Raw genomic sequence first — 26,179 nt, 5'->3', positions numbered from 1 at the left:
TGTGGGGGTCAAGGCAGGGTCCCTGCATTCTAGAATACCCAGGTCTGAGGACCACTGGCACTGACCAGTGCCCTGAAGTCTAGTGCTGGGATGAACTCCTGGATGTCTTCAGGCCCAGAATAGGGAGGCTTCTCAGGGAGGAAAGGCAGCCTGGACAATGGGACACCAGGGGAGGCAGGAGAGGACTGCTCTCCCGACAGTGGCCCCCTCACCTCGGCAGAGAGGAAATGAGACACAGGACAGCAGAGCAGTGGTTCCAGGTTTAATGGAGGTGCGGAGGGTGCTGCACTGCCGCTCAGAGGGCTCCAAGGCAGCAGCAGCCTGGGCCCCACACAGAGCATTTGCTTTTTGCAATTTAACAGAGGAACATGGCATAACCAGAAACAACATAAGGCCCTCCTACCCCCATCCTGGACACAGGACAGCTCAGCTAACTAGGCTTTCCCTTTGGGACAGGTCACCCCCATCCCCTGGGTCTGGGGGCTCTGGGAGCCTCCTTAAACCACTGCCCTTCCATGTCAATTCCAAAAGAAGAGGGAATCTGGCGGGGACAGCCCCTACCTGGGGCAGACAAGGAGCCCCTAATGGTGCAGAGCCCTTCTTCTAGCCATTTTGGGAACAATAAATACTGTGTGACATCAGCAGGGAGAGGTGCCCATGCTCGGCTTGGGGCAGTAAGCAGGGTCTGCAGGCCCAGCCACCCCGCCCACCCCACCCTGCCCCACCCCACAGGCCAGGCCTGGGCCACCTGCCCCCTCACTCCGTGCGCAGGATGATGTGGATGCCGGAATCCGTGAACACGGGCCCACTCATCTCCCCTGTCCGAAGGGCAAAGGAGGCATCTTCAAATGGCTTTTGCATTTGACCTGGGGAAACGTAAAGGATAATGTGTGGGGGTCAAGACCTGGCAGAAGCTTGGACCAGGCAGGTTGGCCAGATGGGGCTCCAGCCTGTACCCAGCCTCGCAACTCATCTGTCACTCGGTTTATGGCCCTGTCACAGTGCTGAGCAGCCCAGCTGGAGGTGGGAAGGCCATTAAAGAGGCCCCAGGAAGCCTGAGGACAGCATGAGGGATGTCAGGCAGAGTTACTGTTGCTGCTGCGTGCTTAGAGATGCATTTCAGTGATGAATTCTCCCTGAGCCTAGTTCCCGGCCCCTGCCACATCTGTCCTGTCTGCCCCATCTGCCTCCTGGGGTGAGTGGCAGCTCCTTGTTGGTTACCCCATACCTCTCACCCCATCCTGGGCATCTTGGGGATGGAGGGGAAGGAGGGAAAGAGGAGGAGGTGGTGGTGACCTGGTCTCCTCTGGTCTTCTCTTCCCACTGCCCTAGCCAGACAGCCCTAAACTCGGGGCTGCTGATCCAACCCATCCTCCCCTCACTCCACCAGTAAGGGTAGAGCAGAGGATTATGGGAGACTACCCTGGGGCTCTCAGGGGCCCCTGCCTTATACCTCCCAACGGGAGGAGAGGCAAACTGTAGCCTGGTGGGCCTGTGATGGGGAAAAATGTGCAAAGAAATACAGAATGACTCCCCAACCCAAGAAGGCTCTGCAGTCACCCCTGCCCTCCTCCACCAGCAAGGCAGCCTCTGAAGCCTGAGGGACTGTGCTGCCACCTGGTGGACTCTGAAGGCCTGTGCGGCAGGGGCCTTCCCGCCCATCCTCTAAGGCTGGTGGGCCAGAGGTCCCCCAGGGCTTGGTGGTGCCCGTTATCCGCGCACCTCTGCTGAAGGCACCCAGGTCTCCCCTGGCCTTGGCCGAGCTGCAGTCACTGAACTGTGAAGCCAGAGATTCAAAGTCCTCCTCTCCTGATTTGATCTTCTGGATGTAGCCTGTGGAAACACATAACATAAGGCACACAGGAGACCATGTCAGGGGCAGGATGAGACAGGGCAGAGAACTCCAAAGGGAGGGTGGCATATCACCTGGAATGGAGCTGTGTCACCTCTGCTCTACTTGCGTATATACACACACACACACACACACACACGCAAGCACATGTAAATACTCGCCACCCCTACATGCTAACACACATCCACAAATGCCTTCTCCCTGCACACACATGCACACAGTCACACCTGGAGTCATAGGAGTCCACGAAGTGGTGCCTTCCACACGCACATGCACTGTTACTCTGCAGTAACCCCAACAGTCATGTTGGTCTAACACCCCATTCCTAAACTCCTGCTCCCTCTATCACTCTCCCCCACTCCACACAAATATAACATAAACTTAGCATTATCTCTTCCCACCTCCTGCACATACTGTGAGAAAATCTACCCTCAGGCCCCATTGGGGAGGATAGCAGGAAACAGGAGAGACAAAGAGGGATGCTGGAAACTAGGGCCCCCTAAGGAGTCACCAGGATAGTGGTGGGAAAGTTTTCTAGAAGCTTCTCTAGGAGAAAGGCAGGAGGCCAGGGAGTGAGCCCAGCTCTGTCATGGGAGCTGGCCGAGTCCTCAACTGTGAACCTTAGGTGTCCTATCTGTTAAAAATTGGGGGAAGGCCCGGGCAGCTCACTGGGGTGTCATGAAGAGACCTCAGGAAAGGACATGTGTCACTCCCACGGACTATGGCCTCAGAGGCAGCCAACATGGCTATCCTCCCAGCTGCCCCAACAGGGTGTGTTGGCAGAGCACCAGATTCTCTGTGCAGCCCAAACTATCCCCAATAGGTTCCAATTTCCTCTGGGTGGAGAGGGAGGCTGGGGCTGACAGAATGAAGGAAAGGATGACTGAGAAAAAGGGATCTCAGCAGAGGGCGCCACAGGGCAGCAACAAGCATCAGTGTGACTGGCTTTGGGAATCAGCACAGAGGACCCTGTGTGTATAGCTAGGGAGCCACCAGTTGCTCTTTTGAGTCCAGCCAGGAGCTCTTGGAGCCAGAACCTGTCCTTCCCTCCCTGAAATGCGTGTCCTGCTCCAACCAGCTGTCCTGCACATGAATGGATGTCCCTGCCAGTTTCCTCCCTGTACCCACAGGCTCAGCCACAAGGTGGGCTCCCAGGAGATCTGGCCCCAGACCTCCACTCAGCCTGGCCACCATGGCCATCCTGACATCCACTCTCCTAAGGGCATTCTCCCTGAGGCCCCTCGGGGTGCCCAGGACCACATACCCACCTACCTTAGCAATGGGGCACCAGCCCATATCAGATGGGTTACCCTGTCACACCTGCCAGGGAGTTTCCTGCGCACCACTGTGATGCTTCGACCCCCGCTCCTGTCTGACCTAAACAAGGCTGTGACACACCTGCCTGGTACCTGTCTGAGCACCACAGGGACACTACTGAATAATCTATCTGCTACCCTGAAACCCAGACACCCAGTCAGGGCCATCTGCCTGATGCTGGGCTGCTGCAAACTTCACCAGGTCCATCAGCCTCAGATTCCTGTTTGACCTCAAGGTCACTGTAACCTATCTGCCATGGGCCGCAGTTAAATTGGCATAAGTATGACTATATTCTTATCACCTGTCTCACCATACATCACAGCAGCAACTGCAGTGTCGTTATCTCATCTGCTGGATGCTCTCAGGGCCATCCTGGTCACCCTTGCCTTCTCTATGTCCATGTCACTCTTGTCTTTGAGTCTGAATTGCCTGAGTCTGAATTGTTAAGTCATTTGCCAGTAGACCAGTGATACCCTACACAGTGCTGGCAGAGTGAGAACTTGAGAAATGTCACTTGCTGTCACCATTCTCCCTTTTGTGTAGGTTGCATGTCCTGTGATGAGGCTGTCCCTACTTCTCCCTGATCTTCCTCACTGGGATACCTCCGTCTGGTCTGGCCACCACCATGATGTGCTATTTGCTTAGCAAGACTCATCGATGTGACAAGCTCCACTTGCTATGGCCTGCCAGGAATGGTGGCTTCTGCCCACAATGCCCTGGTGTGGTCAGAACACCCCCCTGGGGATGATGGATGGTGCCTCTGTGCCAGGTGCATCCATAGGTGATGTCACTAGGATATCCCTCCTTCTCCTCTCCCTGTACTTCCAGTTATCTCCTTGCCCTCACCCTTGCAGCACCAAGGTTCCTCCTCCTCTCTCTTCTGTCTGGACCTCAATTTGCCAGCCCAGGAATCCTGAGCACTCAGTGCACCAACCCATTCATATGGCATAACTGGTCTGGTCACTGTGGCTCAGTGGTTGAGTGTCGACCCATGCACCAAGAGGTCACCGGTTCAATTCCCCGTCCTGGCACATGCCCAGGTTGTAGGCTTGATCCCCAGTAGGGGAGGGGCATACAGGAGGCAGCTGATCAATGTTGATGTTTCTGTCTCATCAATGTTTCTATCTCTCTCTCCCCCTTTCCCTTCCTCTCTCTCTAAAATCAATAAAAACATATTTTTAAAAAAGGGGAAAAAAAGAGGCACAACTGTGCCTTTCTAGAGGCTGACCTTTAGGGAAGGGTCTGGTCCTGGCCACAAGCCAAGATGCAAGGGAACCTTCAGGCCCCTGTGTCCCCTCAGCTCAGTCTTTTACCTCCCTGATGTCCCTCCCAGTCCTGCCCTGCTTCTCTGCTCCCTCAGCCCCAGCTACCTGCCACCTCGATGGTGTCCATAATGCTACTCTTGCTTAGGCGTCTCTTCCCACCTTAAGCTTGCCTGCTGTCTCCTGGTCTCACCTGGGAGCCTTCCATAAGACCCTGCTCTGTGAGGTGCCTCCCCTAGGCCTTGCATTTAACACTGTCCTGTTTGTGCATCTGTGGCCTGCCTCATACTGGGAGGACAGGGGCTGGGTCAGCCTTGCTCACTGCTGTGTCCCCAGCACCTGGCACTGTATACAGAACAGATGTTCACTAATGTTGAAGGAACTCATAAATAAATGAGACAGAAACAGGCCACAGAGAAGGAGGGAGAGGGATCCACCACTGAGCTCTGTAGGCAGAAATGCAGGAATCTCATACTTTTTCTGTGAACCTCAGGTCCAAATGCTAAAGAGGAGCAGAAAAGAAGTACAAACCAGTCCGGCTCCCCCCTGGCCTTTCCCAGCAATGTCCTGGCCTCACCTGTGTCAACACCAGTCACCATGACAGCACTCATCCAGCGCCCATCCAACCCTCATCCAACGGAGCTCCGGCTGGGACACTGAGAGCTAGTCAGACCATGGCGGCCTCTCAAGGAGCTCCCAGTCTGGAGCAGGCACCTTCCACCTGCTTTGGGGAGTTCAGGAACTCCTGAAACAGGATGCACAACAGACCAGCATCTGCCTCTGCTGGCAGATCACAACATAGCCCCAAGGCTGGGGAGGGTAGACTCTGAACCTTAACTGCTGTGTTCAGATCCCAGATTTACTGCTCCTGAGCTCTGACCCTGGTGGGTGACTTTCCCTCTTGGAGCCTCACTTTCCTGATCTGTAAAATGGGCTAATTAGCAGCTCCCACCTTGGAGGGTTATTGTGAGGAGTAAAGAAGTTACTGCTGGAGCAGGGCGTGGCCCAGAGCAAGCCCTTGACAGTGCTGTCAGTCCCCATAATACGGACTGAACTGTGTGCCTCCAATTCATGTATTGAAGCCCTGATCTCTAAATGTATTTGGAGATGGGTTTTACAGAAGTAATTAAGGTTAAATGAGGTCATGAGGGTGGGGCCTTGATCCAATAAGTAGTGTCCTTAGAAGAGACACCAGAGAGCTCCATCTCTCTCTTTCCAAATGGGCACGCACCAAGGAAAGGCAGTGTGATGACAGCAAAATTACCTAAGGGAAAGTGAGTGAACAAATGGGGTGGTCTCTGACCCTAAAAAGGTTTGGAGACAAACAAGGGAAGAAACTTGGATGGGAGAAATGTGATAGGCTTAGTTCTGTCATTCCAGAAGTCCCAAGATCCAGCAGAAATGGCCCAGAGAAACCAGAGACCTAGCCTGAAGCCAGCAGGCTAGAAGTCACCAACCTAGGGTGGAAAGATTTGACCAAAAGCACTCATTGGCCTTCGCTCCTTGGCATGTGTATGTTTGGGGGGACTTCTGTTCACACCAGGCCTCTCTGGGACCCTCAGGCCCTGGGCATGCAGGGCAGAGGGATGGAGAGCAGGTGCGGAGGGCTTCTCCATGGCCTGGCCTCCTCATACAAGGACACTAGCAATTACAGGCAGCCAGTTCTTGGATCTCTGACCGCCCCTGGCCACAGCCCAGCAGCTGCAGAGGAGCCGACACTAAGAAAAGGAGCATCAGCAGAAAACTTGGATGCGCTGGTTCTCACTGCAGGTAGCTGCTACTGTCCCCTTGGGGCGATGGGGAGCACTGGCTCTAAATGGATACTGATGAGACTCCAGACCAGGCTGCCAGCTACAGAGTGTGCTGCCCAAATCCTCACCTCCTGATCACCTGGAACAAGCCCATGACAGGGGGAACACTCACTTTCATGGGAGAAAAAGGAGGCCCAAACACTCCAAGCTCGCTGACATGGCACCACAGCCCGCATCTTGCTTCTCCCTCCGAACTACCTGAAGGAAGCCTGCTCCAACCCCATCTCAGTGTCTTAGGACACTGAGGCCAAAAGAGGGAAATCACTGCCCAAGGTCATCAGAGGGTCTGCCCGCTGAGCCCACCAGCCTCCCACGTCCCTGCCCAGAGCTCTTCCCATGGGCCCAGAGCTCTTTCCATCTGCCTTGGGGAAGTAGCAGGGGCTGCCTGCGAGTAAAGACCTTGTCTTGACCTTGGCCCCCACCACACACTCCTAAATGACTGACGTCAAGGCTCCACCACCTAGACAGTAAGCACCAGACACTGAGCCCATTCCATTGGTCTACTGAGTACTCTCTGGATCTTCATGCCCACCTTGTCCCCATTTTACAGAAAAGGAAACAGAGGCTTTGAAAATGAAGACACTTGCTTAAGGCCACACAGCTGGCACCAGGATCGACCTCTGTGTGACTCCAGGTTGGGCCACACTGGTTCCGACTTTACCCCACCCCCGGCCATCTAATCCATCACCCATTCCTCTGGATTCTGCCTCCTAAATCTCTCTAGAATCTGCTCCACCCCTCCCACCCATCTCCAAGTTCACTTCACATCATCTCTAGCTACAATTCCTCCCAGAGCTTCCACCAGGTCCTCCAGCACAGGCGGGCATGCCCTACCTGTAAACCATAGTCTGCATCCACTTAAGGTGTCTCCAGGGTCCAGCTGCTTAGTGGAAACACAACCCCTCCCCCCCCCAGGTTACCCTCCCCAAGACCAAAGCTGACTTCAGCACTCTCAGGCCCCCACCAGCGTCAGTCCCACCAGATATACATCCCATCCTAGAAGTGGGGGAGGCATCCTTACCTGCCACTTCCAGGCAGCCCTCACAGCCTGACAGTTTTCCTTCCAAACCACAATGAGATCTTACTGTGCTCACCTGTCTTAGCCTCCTATCTTGTCAGGACTGTTCTAAGAGCTTCTGTCTCTGGCCTGGCTGCTCTGCTGAACCCAAGCGCTCTCTCAGTTGCCTCCCCAATGTCTCTTCCTCGGGCCCCCTCAGATTTAGTGAGTCCCTCCCCAGACATACCTCTTCCCAAGTCCCCTCTACCAGCAGTTGTTCCTCTTGCCACTCAATCCCAAATGTCTGTTACCTCTTGCTCACTCTTGTGTGGTCCAGAAGCCTCAGAACAGGGACCACGTGAGCTGGGAGGAGGAGACATCACCTCAAGATATTCTCTGAGTTTTCCCCACCCACTACCTTCTTTACCCTGGGGCAGCCCAACAACCTCCCTACCCGTTCTCCATCACTCATAGCTGGTCCCAGCCAGCCTGGGCCCTGGACCTTCCGGCTTCCCTGGCCCTTCACCCTCCAGCCACACAGTTCTGAAAGCACAGCACTGCAGGGCCCCTCTCCGGTCAAACTTGGCCATGTTTCCTGTTATGACCAGGAAAGACTCCAACTCTTTGCTTCACTCTTGACCCTCAACCTGGCAGGGACCTGCCCTTGAAGGATCTGGTCCCTCTTCAGCCCCCTGCACAGCCTTCCAGAATTCTGTTTACAGTCTAGCCCCAGGCCTTTATTTCTGTCATTTCCTCTGCCAAGAATCCTTCTCACTTCCTACTGGTTCACGAAACAATGCTGTGAGTGCTAACATGGGCCAAGCTAACATGTGTGTTAGGTGGTGGGAATACAGCAGGGAAAGACACTGATCTCACGAAGCTCAGGAGGCAAGCTTTCAAATCTGCCTTCAAGATTCTGTGCAAGAACTGAGATGCTCTCTACAATGCTATGAGGTATGAGGCTAACAGGTACCACTAATGGTGCAGACATCATATGGGGGAGGGGGTGTTGCATGTGTGTAAGTAATATCTTATAGGCCAAGCACTGGAACAAGTGATATGATACTTAAACAACAGCCAAGACTGACTGGGTACTCTTTGCCAGACTTGTGCTAATAACACCAATCACTATCACCGCTAGCAATTATAGAACATTTACTAGATGCCAGGTGCTGTTATTCGTGCTTTACTGTATTAGGTCAGAGTCCTCACATCTACCCTATGAGGTGGGTCCTATTATCACACTAATTTTATAGGTGAGAGACTGAGGCTCAGAGATGCTAAGTAACTTGCTCAAGGTCACACAGCCAGGACCTGGCAGAGTCCAATGGGAACTTAGGCTGGATGGGCGTGAATGAGGGACCAGTTATATGGAAGAGCAACCACGGAGAGGTCTGGGGTCTCTGGTGGGAAAAGATGAGTGGGTGATTAAATCACACATGAGATCCAGACCAGCAATGTCCAATAGAACTTCTCGCAAGGACGTAAATGTTTTTACATCCTACCTGCGCTGTAGAAGGCAGCCACCAGCCACTAGTTGAAGTGCGACTAAAAAAACTAATCTTTAGTGTTACTTCATTTTAACTCATTTAAATGGACATAGCCATATGTAGGTAGTGGCAGCCATACTGGCCTGTTCTAGATCAGGGTTCTGCCAACAATGGCCCACAGGACAAAGCCTATTTTTTTTTCATCCTCACCTGAGGATATTTTTTCCATTGCTTTTCAGAGAGAGTGGAAGGGGGAGGGGGGGAGGGAGAGGAAATAATAGTTGGTCACGTGGGCCAGGCTCATTTTATGTATAGGCACTTTGGTGTCAGCCAATGCCACACCTGACAGCTGAGCAAGCTGGGGTGTAGGGTCTAGTGTGATTTCTACAAGGCTTGTCCTGACGCTCTTCGGGAGAGGTACCCTCCCTCCCCCCAGATCATCTCTAGCCCTGCTCACTGTTGATCAGCTCCAGGGCCTCTTCCTTGGTCCGGGTAATCTTCTCTTGCCTCCAAGACGAAGGCCGCCGTGACTGGCTGTGCTTGACCAGCAGGTGTGAGCAGCGGACCCTGGTGGGTTCCCCCTGTCCATTTTTGCCGCTCCCACTGTTGTTGCAGCTTGGCCGTTCCCATTGGCTGGCGTTAGTGATGTGATTGAAGTAGTATACCCTGCCTGGGGGAAGAGGAGGTGGGAATTCAGCTGGCACTGCTCATAGGACATCACCCTGAGGCCAGAATAAGGGACTGGCCTATGAGATGCCATGATTCAGCAAATCCACTGTGTGTCCACCACGTGATACAGGCCCTTAGGGAGCTAACATTCTAGATGGGGAGAGATCAGCACCAGTCAAGCAAGTAAGAAAATTAGAAATGATAACTTCAGTCACTGATAACTTTGAATAACCCAGGGTGACAACAGAGAAGCCAGGGTAGGGGAGATGACGTGGTTCAAAGCATGCACTCAGCAGCTGGACCACCTATTCAAATCTGGCTCTGCCCCATACTCACTGTATGATCTACCTTCCCCAGGCCTCGGTCTTCTCACCTGTAAAATGGAGAGGACAACAGTACCTGCCTGTTGGGTTGCTTAAGGACTGAATGAGTTCACATCTGAAAAGTACTTAGGATAGCTCCTGGGACACATTAAGAGTGTGAGAGATACTATCTCCATTTTATAGATAACAAAACTAGGTAACGTTTCTTGAGTGTTTACTGTGCTCCAAGCACATTATGGAAGGAGGCAGGAACTGTACCCAGGAGTGTCAGATACCAAAGCTCTGCTCTTTCCCCCTACAATGTACTGTGGTACACAACGAAGGTCAAGCATTACTGGGGGCCAGATATTAACCAGGGACTGAGGAGCATGGAGTGAACACAGCACACAAAAAATTTTAAGTGGGAGGGGCCCAGAGTTTGCCTGTGTTACATAGAGGACTTGTGCCCAGCACTGTGAAGGGCTGAATGTCACCCCGAGGAGGACTGTCAGGGGCGAGCCAAGCAGATATGGCAGAACTGGGGACTCAGAGTTGAGCAGAGCATCAGGTTATGCCACAGGTCACAGTCACAGGCCAGGGCTGGAGCAAGGTGAGAGCTGAGCCACTGATGGTCTATAAAACTGTGGTAATGGACTCTATCTCCTTGAAAAGTGGCAGTGGAGAGATAAGGCCACCAAACTACATGGGGGTTAATGTGGAGAGTCAATGACGATGTATGCAAAGTGCTCACCAGAATTATTACTGCGACTATGATTAATATGGGCAGTGAAGGCAGTGGAATACAAGACGCAGTGCCTGCTTCTCTGCAGTTTGCAGAGACAAGGGCATGGGGCTCTGCAGTCAAACTGACTGGGTTCTAACCCAGCCTCAGCCCCCACCCCCTGTAAGGAATGACTTTGGTAAAGTTCCTTAAATTTTCTGGCCTCAGTTTCCTCACTTGCAAAATGGGGGTAATGACTGCCGACTTCCCAGAGTTGTGGCCATTCAGAGAAGTCACTTAAAACGATTGGCACAATGCTTACAGCTCATACAAGTGCCCTGTTGTTGACATTATTATGGATAAGCCTTAAACTGGACCCAAGAACAGAGGCTCAGCATTAGGTGTGGGTGGCAGGCGTGGTAGCAGGAGTAGGTTGTGCATCCCAGGCTGGGGTACACCCTAGGGCCACGCCCTAAGCACGGGCTTCGGGTGTCCTCCCCCAGAGGTGAACCCCCCCGGGACCAGCGGGGTGCAGAGGCGTTCCCCCGCGACGTCAGGTGCATTGGGCCGAAAGGTGCAGCCCGATCCACAGGGCCAGGGGCCATCGCCCGGAGGAATGCCGTGGGATCACCAGCCCTTCACCGCCCCCCGCAGCGCGCTGGGCCTCCCGAGGCCCGTCCCAGACTGTTTTCTCCAGCTTCCCGGCTCCAAACCTCAAAAGGGCGGGCCGAGCCGTTACCCGGACGACGCGGAGGAGCCAAGACCCCACCACCGGAATCAGGCGGCGCCACCGCGCCCGAGGGGCGAGCTCGAGCCTTGCTTCCGCAGACCCACGCGGCCCCGCCCCAGCCCGGACCCCCGCGGCACCTGAGCTGCGGCTCATGCGCTTCTCCCAACCGAGAGGCAGCTTCTCCTCGTCCGCCATCTTCCCTCCTGCAGCAGAGCCTGCTCCGCCTCCGCCTCACAGACTATTCCGCCCGCCCCCGCCCCCCGCCGCTGCCTATTGGCTGGGCGTGCCTTGCACCGGGGCCTGCCGACGGCTCCCATTGGGCACCTTAACTGGACTTCTGGCTTTCTATTGGGCAAAAGCGAGAGTGGGCGTATCCTCCCCACTTTTTATTACCTGGGCCCCGCCCCCTTCCTCTCCTCGTCCCCTAAGTGGTGAGGCAGGAATACGCTCCCGCCTTCTCAACGCCCTTTGGCAAGCTTCAAAGAAGTCCCGATCCCTCCTTTGCGTCCTTAGCCACATAGCCTATCGGATTGGCTACTGCAGCAGCAATTCCTGTCTTCCTAACCCGTTTCCGGAGGGCCGCAGCCCACCATACGGAAGTGTCCGGCTAGTGTGGAGGTAACGGCAGCCGACGAGGTGCTTGGGAGATGCGGCGCTGTCTCTGCTGTTGCCATAGTAACGCAGTTGCCGTGGTGATGAGCAGCTAATAACCAGAAGCCTAAATTTGGCTTCTCCATCCTCCGTTTTCTCACCTCTTTCCTCCAGATGTCTAAGACTAACCCACCCCCTTTTGTTTTTTTGTGCAAAGCTAACCCTTTCCCTGTGCCACTGACCCAAACACTTTCCACTTACTCTGGCACCTACTCACTTCACTTATTCCCTCTCAAACTGGCTCTTGCCTCCATCCTGATGACTAATGGGTGTTGGCATTGCCACTCAGATGGGGACATAGGAGGAGGCGAGGGTGGGAGGATGATGAGTTCAATTTGAGTCAATTTAAAATGGAGTTGGCAGCGCCCATGGGACACTGAGGAGGTGGTTGGGGACCCAGGGCTGGAGATAGATATGGAAGTCAAAGACACTAACAGGGAAGAGTTCAATTACAGCTCATCTACCGCATGGGCCCTCATGTGACCGTTAAAAAGAAATGAGGCCCAGTGAAAAACAGGGAAACATGTTCACAAGAAAGTAGAGACAGGATGCGGTAGAAGGTAAGAGCACTCAAGAGCCAGATTGCTTGAGTTCAAAGCCTGGCTCTACCATTTGCTATGACCTTGAACAAATTACTTACTTAACCTCTGCATTTCAGCTTTCCCACTTACAAAATGAGAGTAAGAAATAAAACATATTTCATGCATACCTTTGATATAAAGCTTAAAGGAGTTAATTTATATAAAGCACTCAATACAGTGCCTGGCCCATACATAGCAGGGATGTATTTGCTGGGTGGAAAACAGCAAATCATAGTACAGCATAGCAATGATAGTATATAAAAAAGCATAACAAAAAAAACCAACAAATAAAATTACTTAATGACATCGTTTATGGAAATATATCAAAGAATTAAAAAAAGTATAAAAAAGCCGACGAAGCTGCTGAACAGTATCAATATTAGATAGTCTGTATAATTGTGTAAAAACTATAGGATTATATCACAGAAAATTTCTGGATTCAAATATGTTAATGACTACCACTGGTGATGCGGGTGAAGGAAGAAATGAGCAACTTAAATATGCCATTTTGATTTTTTTATGAGCACATATTATCATAATATTTTTTTAAAAGATAATTTTAGATTTAGGGCAGAGTTGCAAAAGTAATATAGAATATTTGAGTTTCATACACTCTTCATCCAGCCTTCCCTTGTATTAGTATCCTACAGATGGTAATAACAGAACAGAGGTTCTTAACTAGAGGTGATTTTGTTCCCCAGGGGACATTTGACAATGTCTTAAAACATTTTTGGTTGTCACAAATGGGGGGTTGGGGATGTCACTGGCAGTGGGTAGAAGCCAAGGATTCTGCTAAATATCCTCCAATGCAGTCCCCACAACAAAGAATTATCTGGCCCCAAATGCCACTAGTGCCAAAGCTGAGAAACTCTGCCACAGGATAATTATCAAAATTAAGAAATCAACATGGTGGGCAGGAACGGAATGGAGAGTGTCAATGGGGGAAAAAAGGGGACATCTGTAATACTTACAACAACAAAAAAGAAAAACAAATCAACATTGGTACAATACTATTAACTAGATTAGACTTGAATCTATATTGTCACATCTCCTTAGTCTCCTCCAACATGTGACAATTTTTAGGTCTTCCTTGTGTTGCACAATCCTGATACTTTTGGATAGTAGAATGGCCCCCATTCTGTTTTGTCATGATGGGGTTTGTCGGGCATTTTCTCATGATTACATTGAGGTTATACATTTTTGGGAAGGATACCACAGAGACAATATCTCAGTGCACCATACCTGGTATGCAATGTATTCCTGGTTGTATTAAGGTATCTATTGCTGCAATAACAAATTACCCCACATCTTAGTGGATTAACACTTATTTTCTCACAGCTTCTATGGGCAAGGAATCCAAGCATAGTTTAACTGGCGTCAGCAGCAGCGGCTGTGGTCTAATCTGAAGGCTTGACTGGGGCAGGATCTACTTCCAAGCTCTCTAGGGTGGCTGCTGGCAGGATTCAGTTGCTAACAGGATGTTTCTGAGGATTGCAGTTCTTTGCTGGATACTGGCTGGGGGCATCTCCATAATGCAGCTCACAACATAGCAGCTGGCTTTCACCAATGAACAAGTGGGCAAGCAAGACAGAAGCCAGTCTCTTTGCAACCTCATCTCAGAAGTGATATTCCATGACTTTTGCTATGTTCTATTTGTTAGAAGCTAGGACTAGCCTAAACTCAAGAGGAACGGATTACACAAAGGTGTGAATACACAAGGATGAGGAGATTAGGGGCCATCTTAGAGCCTGCCTACCAAACTTACAGTATTAACTTTGATAACTTGGTTAAGGAAGTTTCTGAACTTACTATTGTAATGAATAAATACTTTTGAGGAGATACTTTGTGAGATTGTGCCCTTTCAACATGTTTCCATCCTTTTTATTTGGGCACTTCCTACTTCCTGACACAAGATGTTCCATACTCAGCTTGTATTTTCCCTGCCCTACCTGTGGAACCAATCACTTCTCCAAGAATCCCTAGTTCCTTTCATTGGAGAATATTATTTAGAAACTAAGATCTGGGTGCTGGGCATCCTCATTGCTACTTGGGTGTCACTGCTTCTGGTCCCTCTAAGTGGAAAAAGCAAGGAAATATATGTATACACACATATCTGCATTTCTGCATGTGTATATACATAGTAAGTAAAAACCATGAGTCCACACTGATGCCACCAACTCTAATCCAGTCCCACAGGGTTCATTCTAACCACACCCTTCCACCCACCCCTGCCTCACTTTATTTCTAACTTCTTTCTCTAGCAGTGAGAAACCTGGCTCTCATTACCTACAATATATTTACCCATTTGTTCAACTGTGTGTGTGGATACGCATGTACAAAAGTTTCAGTATTGTTAAATCATATCCCTGTGAGGAACATATTTACCAACTAGAGTACAGTGCTTTTGTACACTTCCTTTTGTCTTCAGCTTTCCAGTATCCCGTCATATACTTTCCCAAACTTAGGTCAGCTTTCTTCCCCACCTTCTTCAGTGTGGTTATGTGATTTATTTGTAATACAAGCAGATTCATTTGATGGCCTGCATTCCATTTCTTCCTACATCCTTTCTGACAAATGAAGAGTCCTGCATCCACCACCACAAAAATCCCTCCATACTGCCCTTTTATGTAAAGAAAAAAAATTTTTTTAAAAGATTAATCAATAAAAATACTAATGAAAAAGAATGAAACATAATTTACATGGAAAGATATCAAAAGCATAAAAAAGCAAACTGCTGCATGGTATATGAATATTATAGAATGTATTAATTATCCCAACTGTATAACTATAGGTTGTATTTCAGAAAAAATGTCTGGATTCACTCAAATATGTTAACTGCTACTGGTGGGCAGGTGGTGTTAATATAAAACAATTTTTAACAAAACATTTAGATTTTTTTTACAAGCAGATATTAGCATAGTTATCTTTTAAAAATAAAACTGAAGTTTATACAAATGCACTGAAAAAGTCCTCACCTCAGAGAGAATGGGGTGAGAAGAGGGGTTTTACTTTTAGCATGTATTTTCTATGCTGATTTGAAATGATAAGGAATCACCCTGTCAAGGCTGTCCTGTGTTTATTTATTTTGCTTTACCTCAGGTCTTATACTTCTTTTTATATATTTTTTGTATTACATTTATTGGGGTGACATTGGTTAATAAAAAGGCTGTCATGTTTAGTTAAAAAAATTTTTATTTTTTTATTTTTTGACAGGCAAAGGGGAAGATTGAGCTCTCAGGGTAGGAAGAGCAAAGGTAATAGGAAACAGACATGTCTTACGGGTAGGAGGGAAGCCAAGAGGCAGGTAGGAAGGTGACTAATGGAAACCAAAGAGAAACCATTCTCAATGGACTACAGGCCAGCTGCATCCCAGGCAGCTGGCACACATACCTCTGAAGAACCTTGGTGGTTAAGGGAAGGCAGGGGCTGGGAGGAGCTTGCAGGGAAAGGGAGGAGCAGTGGGCTAGACTTGACTGTATTTACATCCTGAGGATAGGGCAGGGGAGAAAGAATGGAGCAAGGTTCTGGGTGAAGCTCCTGAGAAGGGCCCCAGAATACAGCTCTGGGAAAAGGACAGGGCCAAGGTCAACCTCAGGATCTGTGGCTAGGGGAACAGAGATGGGGTGTTTGGTATCCTGTCTACTCACACGGAGAAGAAAGCTGGAGATAGCAAGTAACACTATGTAGCAGACATCTTGCTGTTTTAACTGCATTATCTCATTGAGATGTGGGTATCATCATGGTACCCCATTTTAGAGGAGGAAACTGAAGATCAAAGAAGCTGACTTCCTCAAATCCCACTACTGATGATCAGTCAAAATTCAGCCTATGCCACAATGTTTTGCTCTGTCCACTAGGATTTCATAAGTGCCAGGAACTGTAGATGCTTAACCATGTTTTATCTCATCTACACTTCACAACACGACAATGAACTATCAGTTCCAGTTTGGAAAAGGATATGAAGGCTTAGGGAGGTTAAGTAACTTGCCCAGGGTTACCGTTGATATGAGCTGGGATTCTACCCATAATCTGTCTGAATCCAGAACCTGTATTCCTAACTACTCCATCTATTATCCCTACCCAGAGGCCCCTTGGCCTATTAGGATGACAATAATCCCAGGATCTCTTGCCCTTCAGAAACCCATGGCAAGCTCCAGAGCTCTGGGCTTCCACACAGGGTCCCAGTCTCCCGGCTTCTCTGCCCTCACTGATCCAGTCAATCTTGAGCTCTTATTGGGCAGCTGGGCACTGAGAGTATAGCGACAACCAGATACCAACCTTCCCTCATTAGACAGCCCTCATTCAAAGATGACAATAATGAAGCTGCTTCTACATTTTTATTAACATGAATTTTTAAAAACAAGCATCCATACCAGTGTGGGGGGTGAGGGTGGAAGAAGAGGGAAGGGGAGGGGGGCAAGGCATGGGGAAGGAATTCTACTTTATTGGTAATAAAGCTCCAGGTTCATCCCATCATGGATTTCATCTGGAGTAAAGGTGTTAAGGAATCCTTACTGTGGGTTTGGTTCCCCACTCTTTCATCTCTCATAACTGGGACAGGGTGGCCTGAGGGATCAGGACCAAGGAATCCATTTTGGACTGGGTCATTTTGATTTGCAAAGAATACAAACTATAAAAAAAAGTTCATGCTCCTTTTGCACAGCAGACATGACCCAGTCTCACTCCACCCTGACCTCCTTGAAGTGTCTCCTAAGTCTCAAAATATGTTACCAGTCAACCACCCTCCTCCCCCAACAAAATAATTACATGGCCCCATTTTGTAAATGCTTATCACGTGCTACATACTAAATTAAACACTTCATGTACATAATCTCAGATAGGCTGTTTTGAACAAAGAACCAGGACACGGTGTGTAGACCCTTCCTCAAGAAATCACACAAAGGATACAGTCTCCCAGAGAAACGTGGTCCTTAAAAATCGTGTACCTATGGGATAGAAAACTTTCAGACAGAAACCTAAGGTGGTCTTCACCCTGGAGGCAAGCACTACCCCAACCCAAACCTTCTGGCATAGTCCTGTCCAGGCCCCAGCGGTCACTGCACTCACCACTTCTTTAATACGATCTTGTTCCAACGGGTACCCGTTTGGGCTGCGATGAGCTTCTTAAGGTCCCCGATGGTGTCATCGGTGCTGCACGCAGAGGAGTTAAGGAAAATGGTACGGGGTGCTAGGACGCAGAAAAGGGCTCTGCAGGGCTAAATGCACTCTGCCAGGACCCCACCCGCCCCTTCTACAACACAGACTCTCAGGCCAAGCACCCCCCGGGCCACTGTCTCTCCGCCACCGGTGGATACTTGCACTTCACGCGGACTTTCTTCCCCAGACGGTCGTTGCAAACAACCTCGATCATTCTGTCTGGAGCTGCACAGGGCGGGGGTTGTGAGGCAGCAGAGTCAGGACATCAGGGGCCTCCGAGACCCCCAGACCTCCGGGTGAGACGTACGCTCACCCCCCCCCCCCCAGACCCGCGTCCTCCGCCACCCAAGTTCCGTGTCCCAGAGCCGCGTACCCCAGGCAACCGCGCCTCCCCCACTTCAGGTCGTCTCCCGCAGGCCCTTGGGCCGCCGATGGCCGGATCCCACCAGCTTTCTCCGACTCCGGACCGCTCCACCAGACCCCCTTACCTCGAACCGCCTAGAACCTGCCGACGCCACAACCTCGTCGCTCCGGAGCAAAGCTGGAGTCCGAGCAGACGCTGAGAACCGGAAGCGGAAGTGCGCAGCCTACAGCGTCCGCCCCTCCCTCGGTGCCACTTTACGCCTGGGGCGTATTTCGCGGTCGAAGCCCCCGCGTGGGCTAGCGGTCCTCAGGCGCGGCTTTGGGGTCGCCACGGGAACGCTTGCGATCGGTGCGTGGGACCGAGTGGGGGTCCCGGCCCGTGAGGGTTGGGGGAGGGTCGTGGAGGGAGAGTCGGAGGTCAGGGGCCGGGGCGCAGCTCCTCGGTTGAGGCGCTGTTCGCTGTGGGGAGACACCGTCAGTTGGTGGGGACCCTAGAGGGGCGCGGGTGACATCGGGAGGGGTAGGTGACCTGCCGTTCCTGAGCCCGACGAAGCCTCTTACTGCAATTATGGGGATACGGGGAGGCGGGTGGAGCCCTCCAGCTATCATGTTCGGCCCCCAGCCTTCATTCGGGGCTGGCCTCCCCGCTCACTATTGCTCCTGCCGCCTGGGGGCACCTGGGGTGCGGACTATAGTCAATAAGCGAAGGAGCCGCCTGATCCTGGCCTAGGTACGAGCACTTATTAGAATGGACTTTGCAAGCTAATGGGCAACATGCAAAATCTTTCAGGTCTTTATCTTAAAGAAAGGTCGCTCCTGCCCTGAGGGGGGCACTTTGTAGATCTCAAACTTACCCTGTAGCCCCTGTATTGTAGGTCTGGTTCCCCAGGGCTGGTGAGACAGAGGACACCCCTCCCTAAGTTCTGTGGATGAAAAGGGGGTTCTAAGGAAAGTAACTTCATAGGGTGATGTGATCATAATTCCAAACTGGGAGGTCATGGTGGGTTGCTTGTTCCAAACATATGATGTTCTTGTAAAAGTTTTATTTTTGCTTAAGGCCAGTCCTGTCCATTGTTTCTGTGCATCTAGGTTAATCATGCTTTTGTAATAAGCTTCACTACCATCAAGAGAGCACATAATATTGTTAACTATCATATAATCCAATCCTTGCCTTGCTTTCTCTCATCTCCATGTAGGTTCCCTCTTTAATTTCAAATGCATAAAAGCTGCAAAACTGTTATTCTCTGGAGCATTTCAGATCTTGCCTCCCAGCATGTGTCGTCAGTTTGGCTCATATAAACTCTTATAAAAATTCTCTACAGGTTTGGATGTTTCTTACCACGACATCACCAGATGGAATTGCTGAGGCTTTTTCCATGTTTGGTTTTTGGTATTTTCCCAGATTATCTACAATGAACATATATTACTTTTGTAATTAGGGGTAGGGGAGTAAATTTTTTTGAAAAGTTCTGATTTCTCAATGTTTGATCAAAGATAGCTCAAGTACAGGATCTTGATGCTGAGTTATGCGCTGGGGGAGAATTGAAAGGGGTAGGGAGTGCTTTTGAAAGGGGAGGAAAATAAAGTTTGGGATTGCTGGGGTCTTGGGCTTCATGGGGAGTGGTGAGGATCTTGGCAGGGGGAGGGCTGGCTGCCAGCTCCCAGCGGTCTAATGGGAAGTCCCAGAGCTAGACTGCCAATGCTACAGACACTTCCCTGAACCCAGGTGAAAGGGGGAGGGGCATCAGGAGACATGACACTACACCTTAGTGACCATCCCCACATCCTCGTAATTATAATTTGGAAGTTTCACTTGCACTGGAGGCTAACGTTGCCTTTAGCTCAAAACAATCTGCATACCACAAAGGCACATCTTGGGGTGACTCATTCTGAACCCTTCACAATGCATATACATACATACAAATGCATGAACATACGTACATATGTAAAAGAATGCTTAGCTCCAACAATTGTGGTGAATCTGGAAGCAACCTAACTGAAAATGTTTCAATAAACCTCACTTTCCTTATGAATTGCTATTTTAAAAAAGTGGTATTTGATGAGATTGTCAACAGCCTCTGTGGGAACAATTTGTCACTATCAATAAAAATGAAAAACTCAACACGCCCTTTAACAAGTTATTTCACTTCTACAAATTTATCCTCGTGCATATGCATCAAAAAGCAGTTAAGCCAGCCGGTATGGTTCAGTGGTTGAGCATCGACCTATAAACTAAGGGGTCACTAATTCCATTCTGGGTCAGAGCACAAGCCCGGGTTGCGGGGTGGGCTCATCCCCAGTAGGGGGCGTGCAGGAGGCAGCCAGTCGGTGATGTTTCTCTCTCATCAACGTTTCTACCTCTCGATCTCTAAAAATCAATAAAAACATTTTTTAAAAAAAAGCACCGTTAAGTATTAAAGCGTAGAAGCCTCGCTCTCCACCACGTCCTCCGCGGGCAACTCTGACCCCAGGCCTCCTCACTGCCTCAGCTGCGCCTTCCCAGCCTGACCTTGGTCCCCAGCCCCGCCTCCCAAGACTCGTCTTGATTTGCTCCCTGGCCACCTCACCTCCCCCAGCTACGCCCCCGGGCCTCTAGTCACTGCCCCAGCTACGCCTTCCGGGCTTGGTCCCCGCCCCCGCCTCGCCCCGCCCCGCCCCTGAGTATCGTCACCGCCCTTAAGCCCGCCCCTGACGTCGTCACCGCCCCAGCCACGCCCCCGGCGTCGTCACCGCCCCAGCCACGCCCCCTGCGTCGTCACCGCCCCAGCCACGCCCCCTGCGTCGTCACCGCCCCAGCCACACCCCCTGCGTCGTCACCGCCCCAGCCACACCCCCTTCGTCATCACCACCCTAAAAACACGCCCCTGTGTCGTCACCGCCCCAGCCACGCCCCTGCGTCGTCGCCACCCCAGCCGCGCCCTCCGAACTTAGTTCTCGTTTGCTGCGGCTTTCTGCGCGTCAGAGCCGGGTCTGCGGCGGGGATCGGGCCGCGCTCCCTCAGACCGAAAGCTGAAACTCTCCACCGGCTACCGGAGGCCGTGGCTACCTCCCTGCTGGCACCCCCGCTACCCCCGCCTCCTGGGGCGCTGCCAGGGCAAGCCCGGGAGTCCCTTTAGCCACAGTGGACATGCGTGTCGGCGGATCATGGCCGCTCTTTCGGACCTGCCGGACTCGCTCGTACTGGAGATCTTCTCTTACCTCCCGGTGCGGGACCGGATTCGCCTCTCCAGGTGCGGTCTCGCCCCACGGTGGCGGCGGGGTGGGGGGCCAAGGGCCGGGCAGGGTCGGGGTTGTTCTAACCGCGGTCTCCCTCCTCAGGGTCTGTCGCCGTTGGAAGAGGCTGGTGGACGACCGGTGGCTGTGGCGACACGTGGACCTGACCGTCTGCCGGGTAAGTGCGCTGGGCCGGGCGCGCCTGGGCCGCGCTCGCGGCCGGACCTCCAGGACCCGCCTTCCCAGCCGGATTCCGAGCCAAGGCAGACGGGGCGCGTCCTGGCCGCGTCGCTGACCTGCTTCTCTGCGACCCGCACATACACAAAACCTCCTCTAAATCCACCGAGACACAAAACAAAGAGAAAAATCAGGACATGTGAAAATGTACCTGGAAAAGAACTGAAAACCAGTCAATTAAATCAAGTTGGAGTACAAGGCAGCCTTGCTTCTGAAATCTGTGTGTGGGTTTTGTTTTTGTTTTTTTAGTGAAAATGTACATGCAGTGAAATGCACAGTGCTATCAGTTGTTTGTTTTCTACTAAGTCTAACTTCCTAGGGTTAATTTTTGACAGCTTTCGCTCTTACCAGGCTGTGATTTTTTTTTAAAGCCTACATCTAATGTACCCTGGGCAGTTTTAGCCTTTTTCAGTTTTCTTTTACACTGCTTATTTCTTTCCATGGTGGTCATTAACAAAGGAATAAAAACCCGAGTGGACTGCTTTGCTTTCTTACTTACTCCAGAACATAATGAGAATCCACTCTGTTGCTAAAGACAGATCTGTTATGATCTCTTTCCTTGCTTTTGTTCAAATCTGGGAGTCAGAGTGGTGGGGTTAAACTTTTGTTACTCCCAGAGAGGTGTCCTGTCTGGTGAGGCTGGAGATGGAAGGACAATTCCAGGGGAGCAGCAGAACCTCCCCTGGGGCTTGCCTGACTTCAGACAGGTGGGGACCTTGAAAGATCTCCTGTATCTCTCACCTAGTCACCCCTATCTTTGGTTCTTACAGATGCGGCCTAAAATCATGTGGCACCTCCTACGCCGGTACATGGCATCCAGACTCCATTCCCTGCGGCTGGGTGGCTACCTGTCTTCAGGTTCCCAGACTCCCCAATTGTCTCCAGCCCTGATGAGGGCCCTGGGCCAGAAGTGCCCCAACCTCCAGCGTCTCTGCCTGCATGGTGCTGACCTCAGCATGGTGCCAATCACCAGCCTGCCTTCCACCCTGAGGACCCTGGAGCTGCATAGCTGTGAAATTTCCATGGCCTGGCTCCTCAAGGGGCAGTACCCCACTGTGCTGCCCCTGCTCGAGTGCATCGTGCTGGACCGTGTCCCTGCCTTTCGGGATGAGCACCTACAGGGCCTGACGCACTTCCAAGCCCTGCGTTCACTGGTGCTGGGTGGCACCTACCGGGTGACTGAGACTGGGCTGGATGCAAGCCTGCAGGAGCTGAGCTATCTGCAGAGGCTGGAGGTGCTGGGTTGTACCTTCTCGGCGGACAGCACCCTCCTGGCCATCAGCCGCCACCTCCGAGATGTGCGGAAGATCCGGCTGACCATCACAGGGCTCTCTGCCCGTGGCCTATCTGCCCTGGAGGGAATGCCAGCCCTGGAGAGTCTGTGCCTGCAGGCCCCGCACATCACCCTGGAAATGCTTTCCCTGGCTGAAATAATCTCCTGCTGCCTCACCATGCCCAAGCTAAGGGTCCTTGAGCTGCAGGGGCTGGAGTGGGACGGTCAGGAGGTAGAGAGGATCCTGTGCCAGGGCTTGCCCCACTGTCTGGTCATCATCAGGGCCTGCCCCAAAGAGTCTATGGATTGGTGGATATGATTCACCACCTGTCTCTAAGAGCCATCTCAGTTTTCATTAACGAGCAAGCCATCTGAGCAGCACCTTGCAGATGGCAGGTAATTAGGCTAGAGGGGCCTGAAGGCCAAAGATAGAGAGAAATGAGGCCTTGGCACCGCCAGACAATGGGAATTGTTTGTCAGTTGTGTGGATTCTGTGACATCAGCCAGCTGGTCCCCAGATCTGGAAATGGGGAAGACTACATTTACCTCATGGTTATGTTGCAAAGCCTTATACTTGACCCAACCCAAGAAGGTCCTCAATGAAGGGTCATTCTCAGGGCAGTCCTCAGGAACAGGATGGATGCAGAAGGGTGTGGTTAGGAGGTAGGGGGACCTGAGGAGCCAGGGCCCCTGGAAGAGCTGTCTACATGTGCACCATCACACCTACACCACTAATTTTCCTACATGAGTGGAGGAGACACAGAAAGTACAGGTGTGACTTGTCTTTGGTGATCAAAATAATGAAAGTTCTAAACTATTTTTTTATATTTCCCAAGTTTTCCACAATCTATATTATTTTGCTATTAAAGAAAATTACTCATTTTTTCAAAACATTCAGTTTATTCATTGGACAAACATTTCTAAGCCCCTGCAATTTTGCAGGCACTGTCCTAGGTGCCGGGTCATATCAGTGAACCAAATGCACAAGACCTGAGAAAACAGGGTGATAAACAGGCGAGCACATCCATGGAACCGTTTCAGAAATGGAGACAATAAGCCAGGGTCACTTGATGGAGGTGCAGGTTTCGTAGAGCGGGTCTGAGCCAAGACATGAGAGGAGAGGACGAACCAGCCCTGGGAAGTGCTGGGGAAGGTGGAAAAGCAAAGATGCTGAGCTGGGAGTGACCTTGGCATTTTCCAGGAACCAAGCAAAGGTCTGTGTGGTTGGGGGAACAAGGGGTGAGCAATAGGGAGTGAAGGGGTGAGGTTGGACAGGGCCTCACAGATGGCTCAGGTTTTAGGGGCTCTTCTTCCTGCGTTTTGAGTCTGAACCACTTGAAAGGTGCAGGTGGCAGACATAGTGATCATGGGCACCAACCCGCAAGGTGAGCGTTACTTCTGATCTGAGCTGGGTAGGAGGGCTCTGTGGGCTCACCACCTGCCCCATCAGCTGGTGTGCCTGCTCTGTGGTGGGCAGAGCTAGGGGAGAGAAAAGGGGCTGAGCTGGGTACTCTTGGTTCCTTATTGGCCATGGTTCGGGTCTACTGGTCCCACACTGTGACAAACCTGGCAGTTCCAGCTTGGCCGGGGGCGGGGGGGGGGGGACCGACACGACTAGGTTGATCCAGGCTGAGGCATGGGGGACTGGAGAAGTGTCAGGCAGGGAAATGAGGTATGTCTGGAGATCTGGGGTCCGTTGCGGGGAGTATGATGGGAGGGTCAACACCAGTCCTGGGCTGAGCCCTCCTGGTCCTGGAGGTGGACTGCAGATGCCCCACCTGGAGCAGCTCCAGGGGAAAAAGCTTCCTTTCACTCTGCCTTTCCAGTAGAAATGGAGAAGCAGATGTGAAATTCAAGGCAGTGGCACACATGTAAACGTTTAACAGACAGTGTTAGCAGGTGGTGGTTGGGAAGTCCTGATGTGTAGCATTTGTAGAGTATGCAGACTTCTGTGGTATAAATACTGTCATCATGGCTGGTTTCAAGCTGCCAACAGTTTAACAACTGATTCACAAAATTCCTGAAAGTTTAGAAATTGGTTCTCCTGAGCTGCCATGAGCACAGCACTGGTGAGAGGTCTCTCTTCTAGAGGACTCTGCCTTAGGGATCCCTTCCCTGGCTTAGCTTTCAGGAGTGGTGGGGTTATGGGACATCAGACAGAGCTCTTCCCCTCTTTGGATCCCCCACCCCTAACCATTGCCTTCTCCCAGATAAGAGTCTGCAGGTTTAAGAATACCCTCCCGTGGGAAATAGTGAAATTACTTATTTAAGCATGTAATGCAACATCTGAAATCTACTAGAGTCCCGTTTGCACTTATACTCTAGCCTTCCCGAACCAACCCACCATTACCACCAAAAAAAGAAAACACCACACACACAAAAACACCTGGAATTTGTTTCAATCAAGGATAGTGACAGACAGGAAGAAAACTGTCTTTGAAAAATGAGTTTATTACATACAATTCCCAAAAGAAGGGGGCACACCATGCCACACAGGGCCACACGGGAGGAGCACCAGAATTGGTCAGACTGAGGGGAAAGCATGGCAGAGCCTTTATTATGACTTTTGTGGGAAGGAATGGGCAAGGCAGGGTAGGCAAGCTGAGCAAGCTTAGAATTGGCTAGTTTGAATAACTGCAGTGGTCCTGGGGTGGTCCCTTGTGTGTTACCTGGTCCTGGGGTGATTTAGGGCAGAGGGCAGATTGGTTTAGAGTGGGAGAGTTAAAGGAGGTGGTTGAGTTGGTTGGTTTGCATTTTAAAGGTGTGCTCAAAGGCAAGTTGTTTGCTGCCTCTAGCAATTACCTGACCCTTGGAGGGGTGATCCTTCCCCAGGTTTGCAAGGCCCTAAGATGTCAAAGCATCATAAAATATAGGAAATTTAAAAACCATGATTAATACTCCCTCCAATAAAAGTTAAGGACAATCATAATAGCTGACATTTATTGTTTATTTTATGTAAGGAACTGTGGTTAGTCCGTCACGCATGGGCTCCTACAGGCAGCCCAACGAGGAAGGTACAGAGGAAGAAACAGAAACGGAAAAGTTACCCAAAGTGACACAGCTGTTAAAATAGCAGAACTCAAGGAATCTTATTCCACAATCTTAACCATTGTGCGAAGTTATCTCGTTGACATGTAACAGCATCTGAAAGGACGGCTCAGTAACTGTGCCCATTAAAAACTAGACATATAAGCTATTTTTACAGCTTTATTGAGGCATAATTAACGTATAATAAACTGTACATATTTGAATAATTTTATGACGTTTGCCATATATATACACTCATGAAACCATTGCCACAATCAAGATGACAAACATATCCATTATCCTCCCAAATTTCCTGTGGGCCCTGGTAACTCTCCCTCCCTCTACCTATGTCCCCAGGCAACCACTAATCTGCTTTTTAAAAACTTTTTAGAAAATTTATTTGAGAGAGAGACAGAGAGAGCGGGAGATTTGTCGCTCCACTTATTTATGCATTCATTGGTTGATTCTTATATGTGCCCTGACCAGGGACTGAACCCACAATCTTGGTGTATTCGAATGATGCTCT

The 26,179-nt window shown here is 50.8% G+C and overlaps 3 protein-coding genes across 4 annotated transcripts; 1 reads left to right on the top strand and 2 right to left on the bottom strand.

The window, feature by feature from the left end:
- Positions 1-249: 249 nt before the first annotated feature.
- Positions 250-11,419, bottom strand: PIN1 (peptidylprolyl cis/trans isomerase, NIMA-interacting 1). The gene is made up of 4 exons (XM_081136149.1): positions 11,289-11,419; positions 9,187-9,399; positions 1,723-1,833; positions 250-866 (listed from the first exon to the last, which is right to left on the bottom strand). Exons 1-4 carry the CDS (start codon positions 11,344-11,346, stop codon positions 757-759), a joined length of 492 nt encoding a protein of 163 aa, XP_080992275.1. The 5' UTR covers positions 11,347-11,419; the 3' UTR covers positions 250-756.
- A 5,282-nt stretch (positions 11,420-16,701) lies between these two features.
- On the bottom strand, positions 16,702-21,352 carry UBL5 (ubiquitin like 5). Of its 2 annotated transcripts, XM_081136150.1 has the most exons (7): positions 21,102-21,352; positions 18,758-18,826; positions 18,029-18,362; positions 17,699-17,765; positions 17,451-17,534; positions 17,292-17,329; positions 16,702-16,869 (listed from the first exon to the last, which is right to left on the bottom strand). In XM_081136150.1, exons 4-7 carry the CDS (start codon positions 17,752-17,754, stop codon positions 16,826-16,828), a joined length of 222 nt encoding a protein of 73 aa, XP_080992276.1. In that variant the 5' UTR covers positions 17,755-17,765; positions 18,029-18,362; positions 18,758-18,826; positions 21,102-21,352; the 3' UTR covers positions 16,702-16,825. The 2 variants fall into 2 exon arrangements, with proteins under 2 accessions (XP_080992276.1, XP_080992277.1); XM_081136151.1 differs by lacking the exon at positions 18,758-18,826 and having other exon boundaries at positions 21,102-21,281.
- Positions 20,831-25,894, top strand: FBXL12 (F-box and leucine rich repeat protein 12). Its single transcript, XM_081136138.1, has 3 exons — positions 20,831-21,133; positions 21,222-21,294; positions 22,124-25,894. Exons 1-3 carry the CDS (start codon positions 21,048-21,050, stop codon positions 22,943-22,945), a joined length of 981 nt encoding a protein of 326 aa, XP_080992264.1. The 5' UTR covers positions 20,831-21,047; the 3' UTR covers positions 22,946-25,894.
- The last annotated feature ends 285 nt before the right edge of the window (positions 25,895-26,179 follow it).

Source organism: Miniopterus schreibersii (assembly GCF_964146895.1).
Source record: "Miniopterus schreibersii genome assembly, chromosome: 4".
NCBI lineage: Eukaryota > Metazoa > Chordata > Mammalia > Chiroptera > Miniopteridae > Miniopterus > Miniopterus schreibersii.
This window is presented reverse-complemented; position numbering and strand designations above follow the sequence as displayed.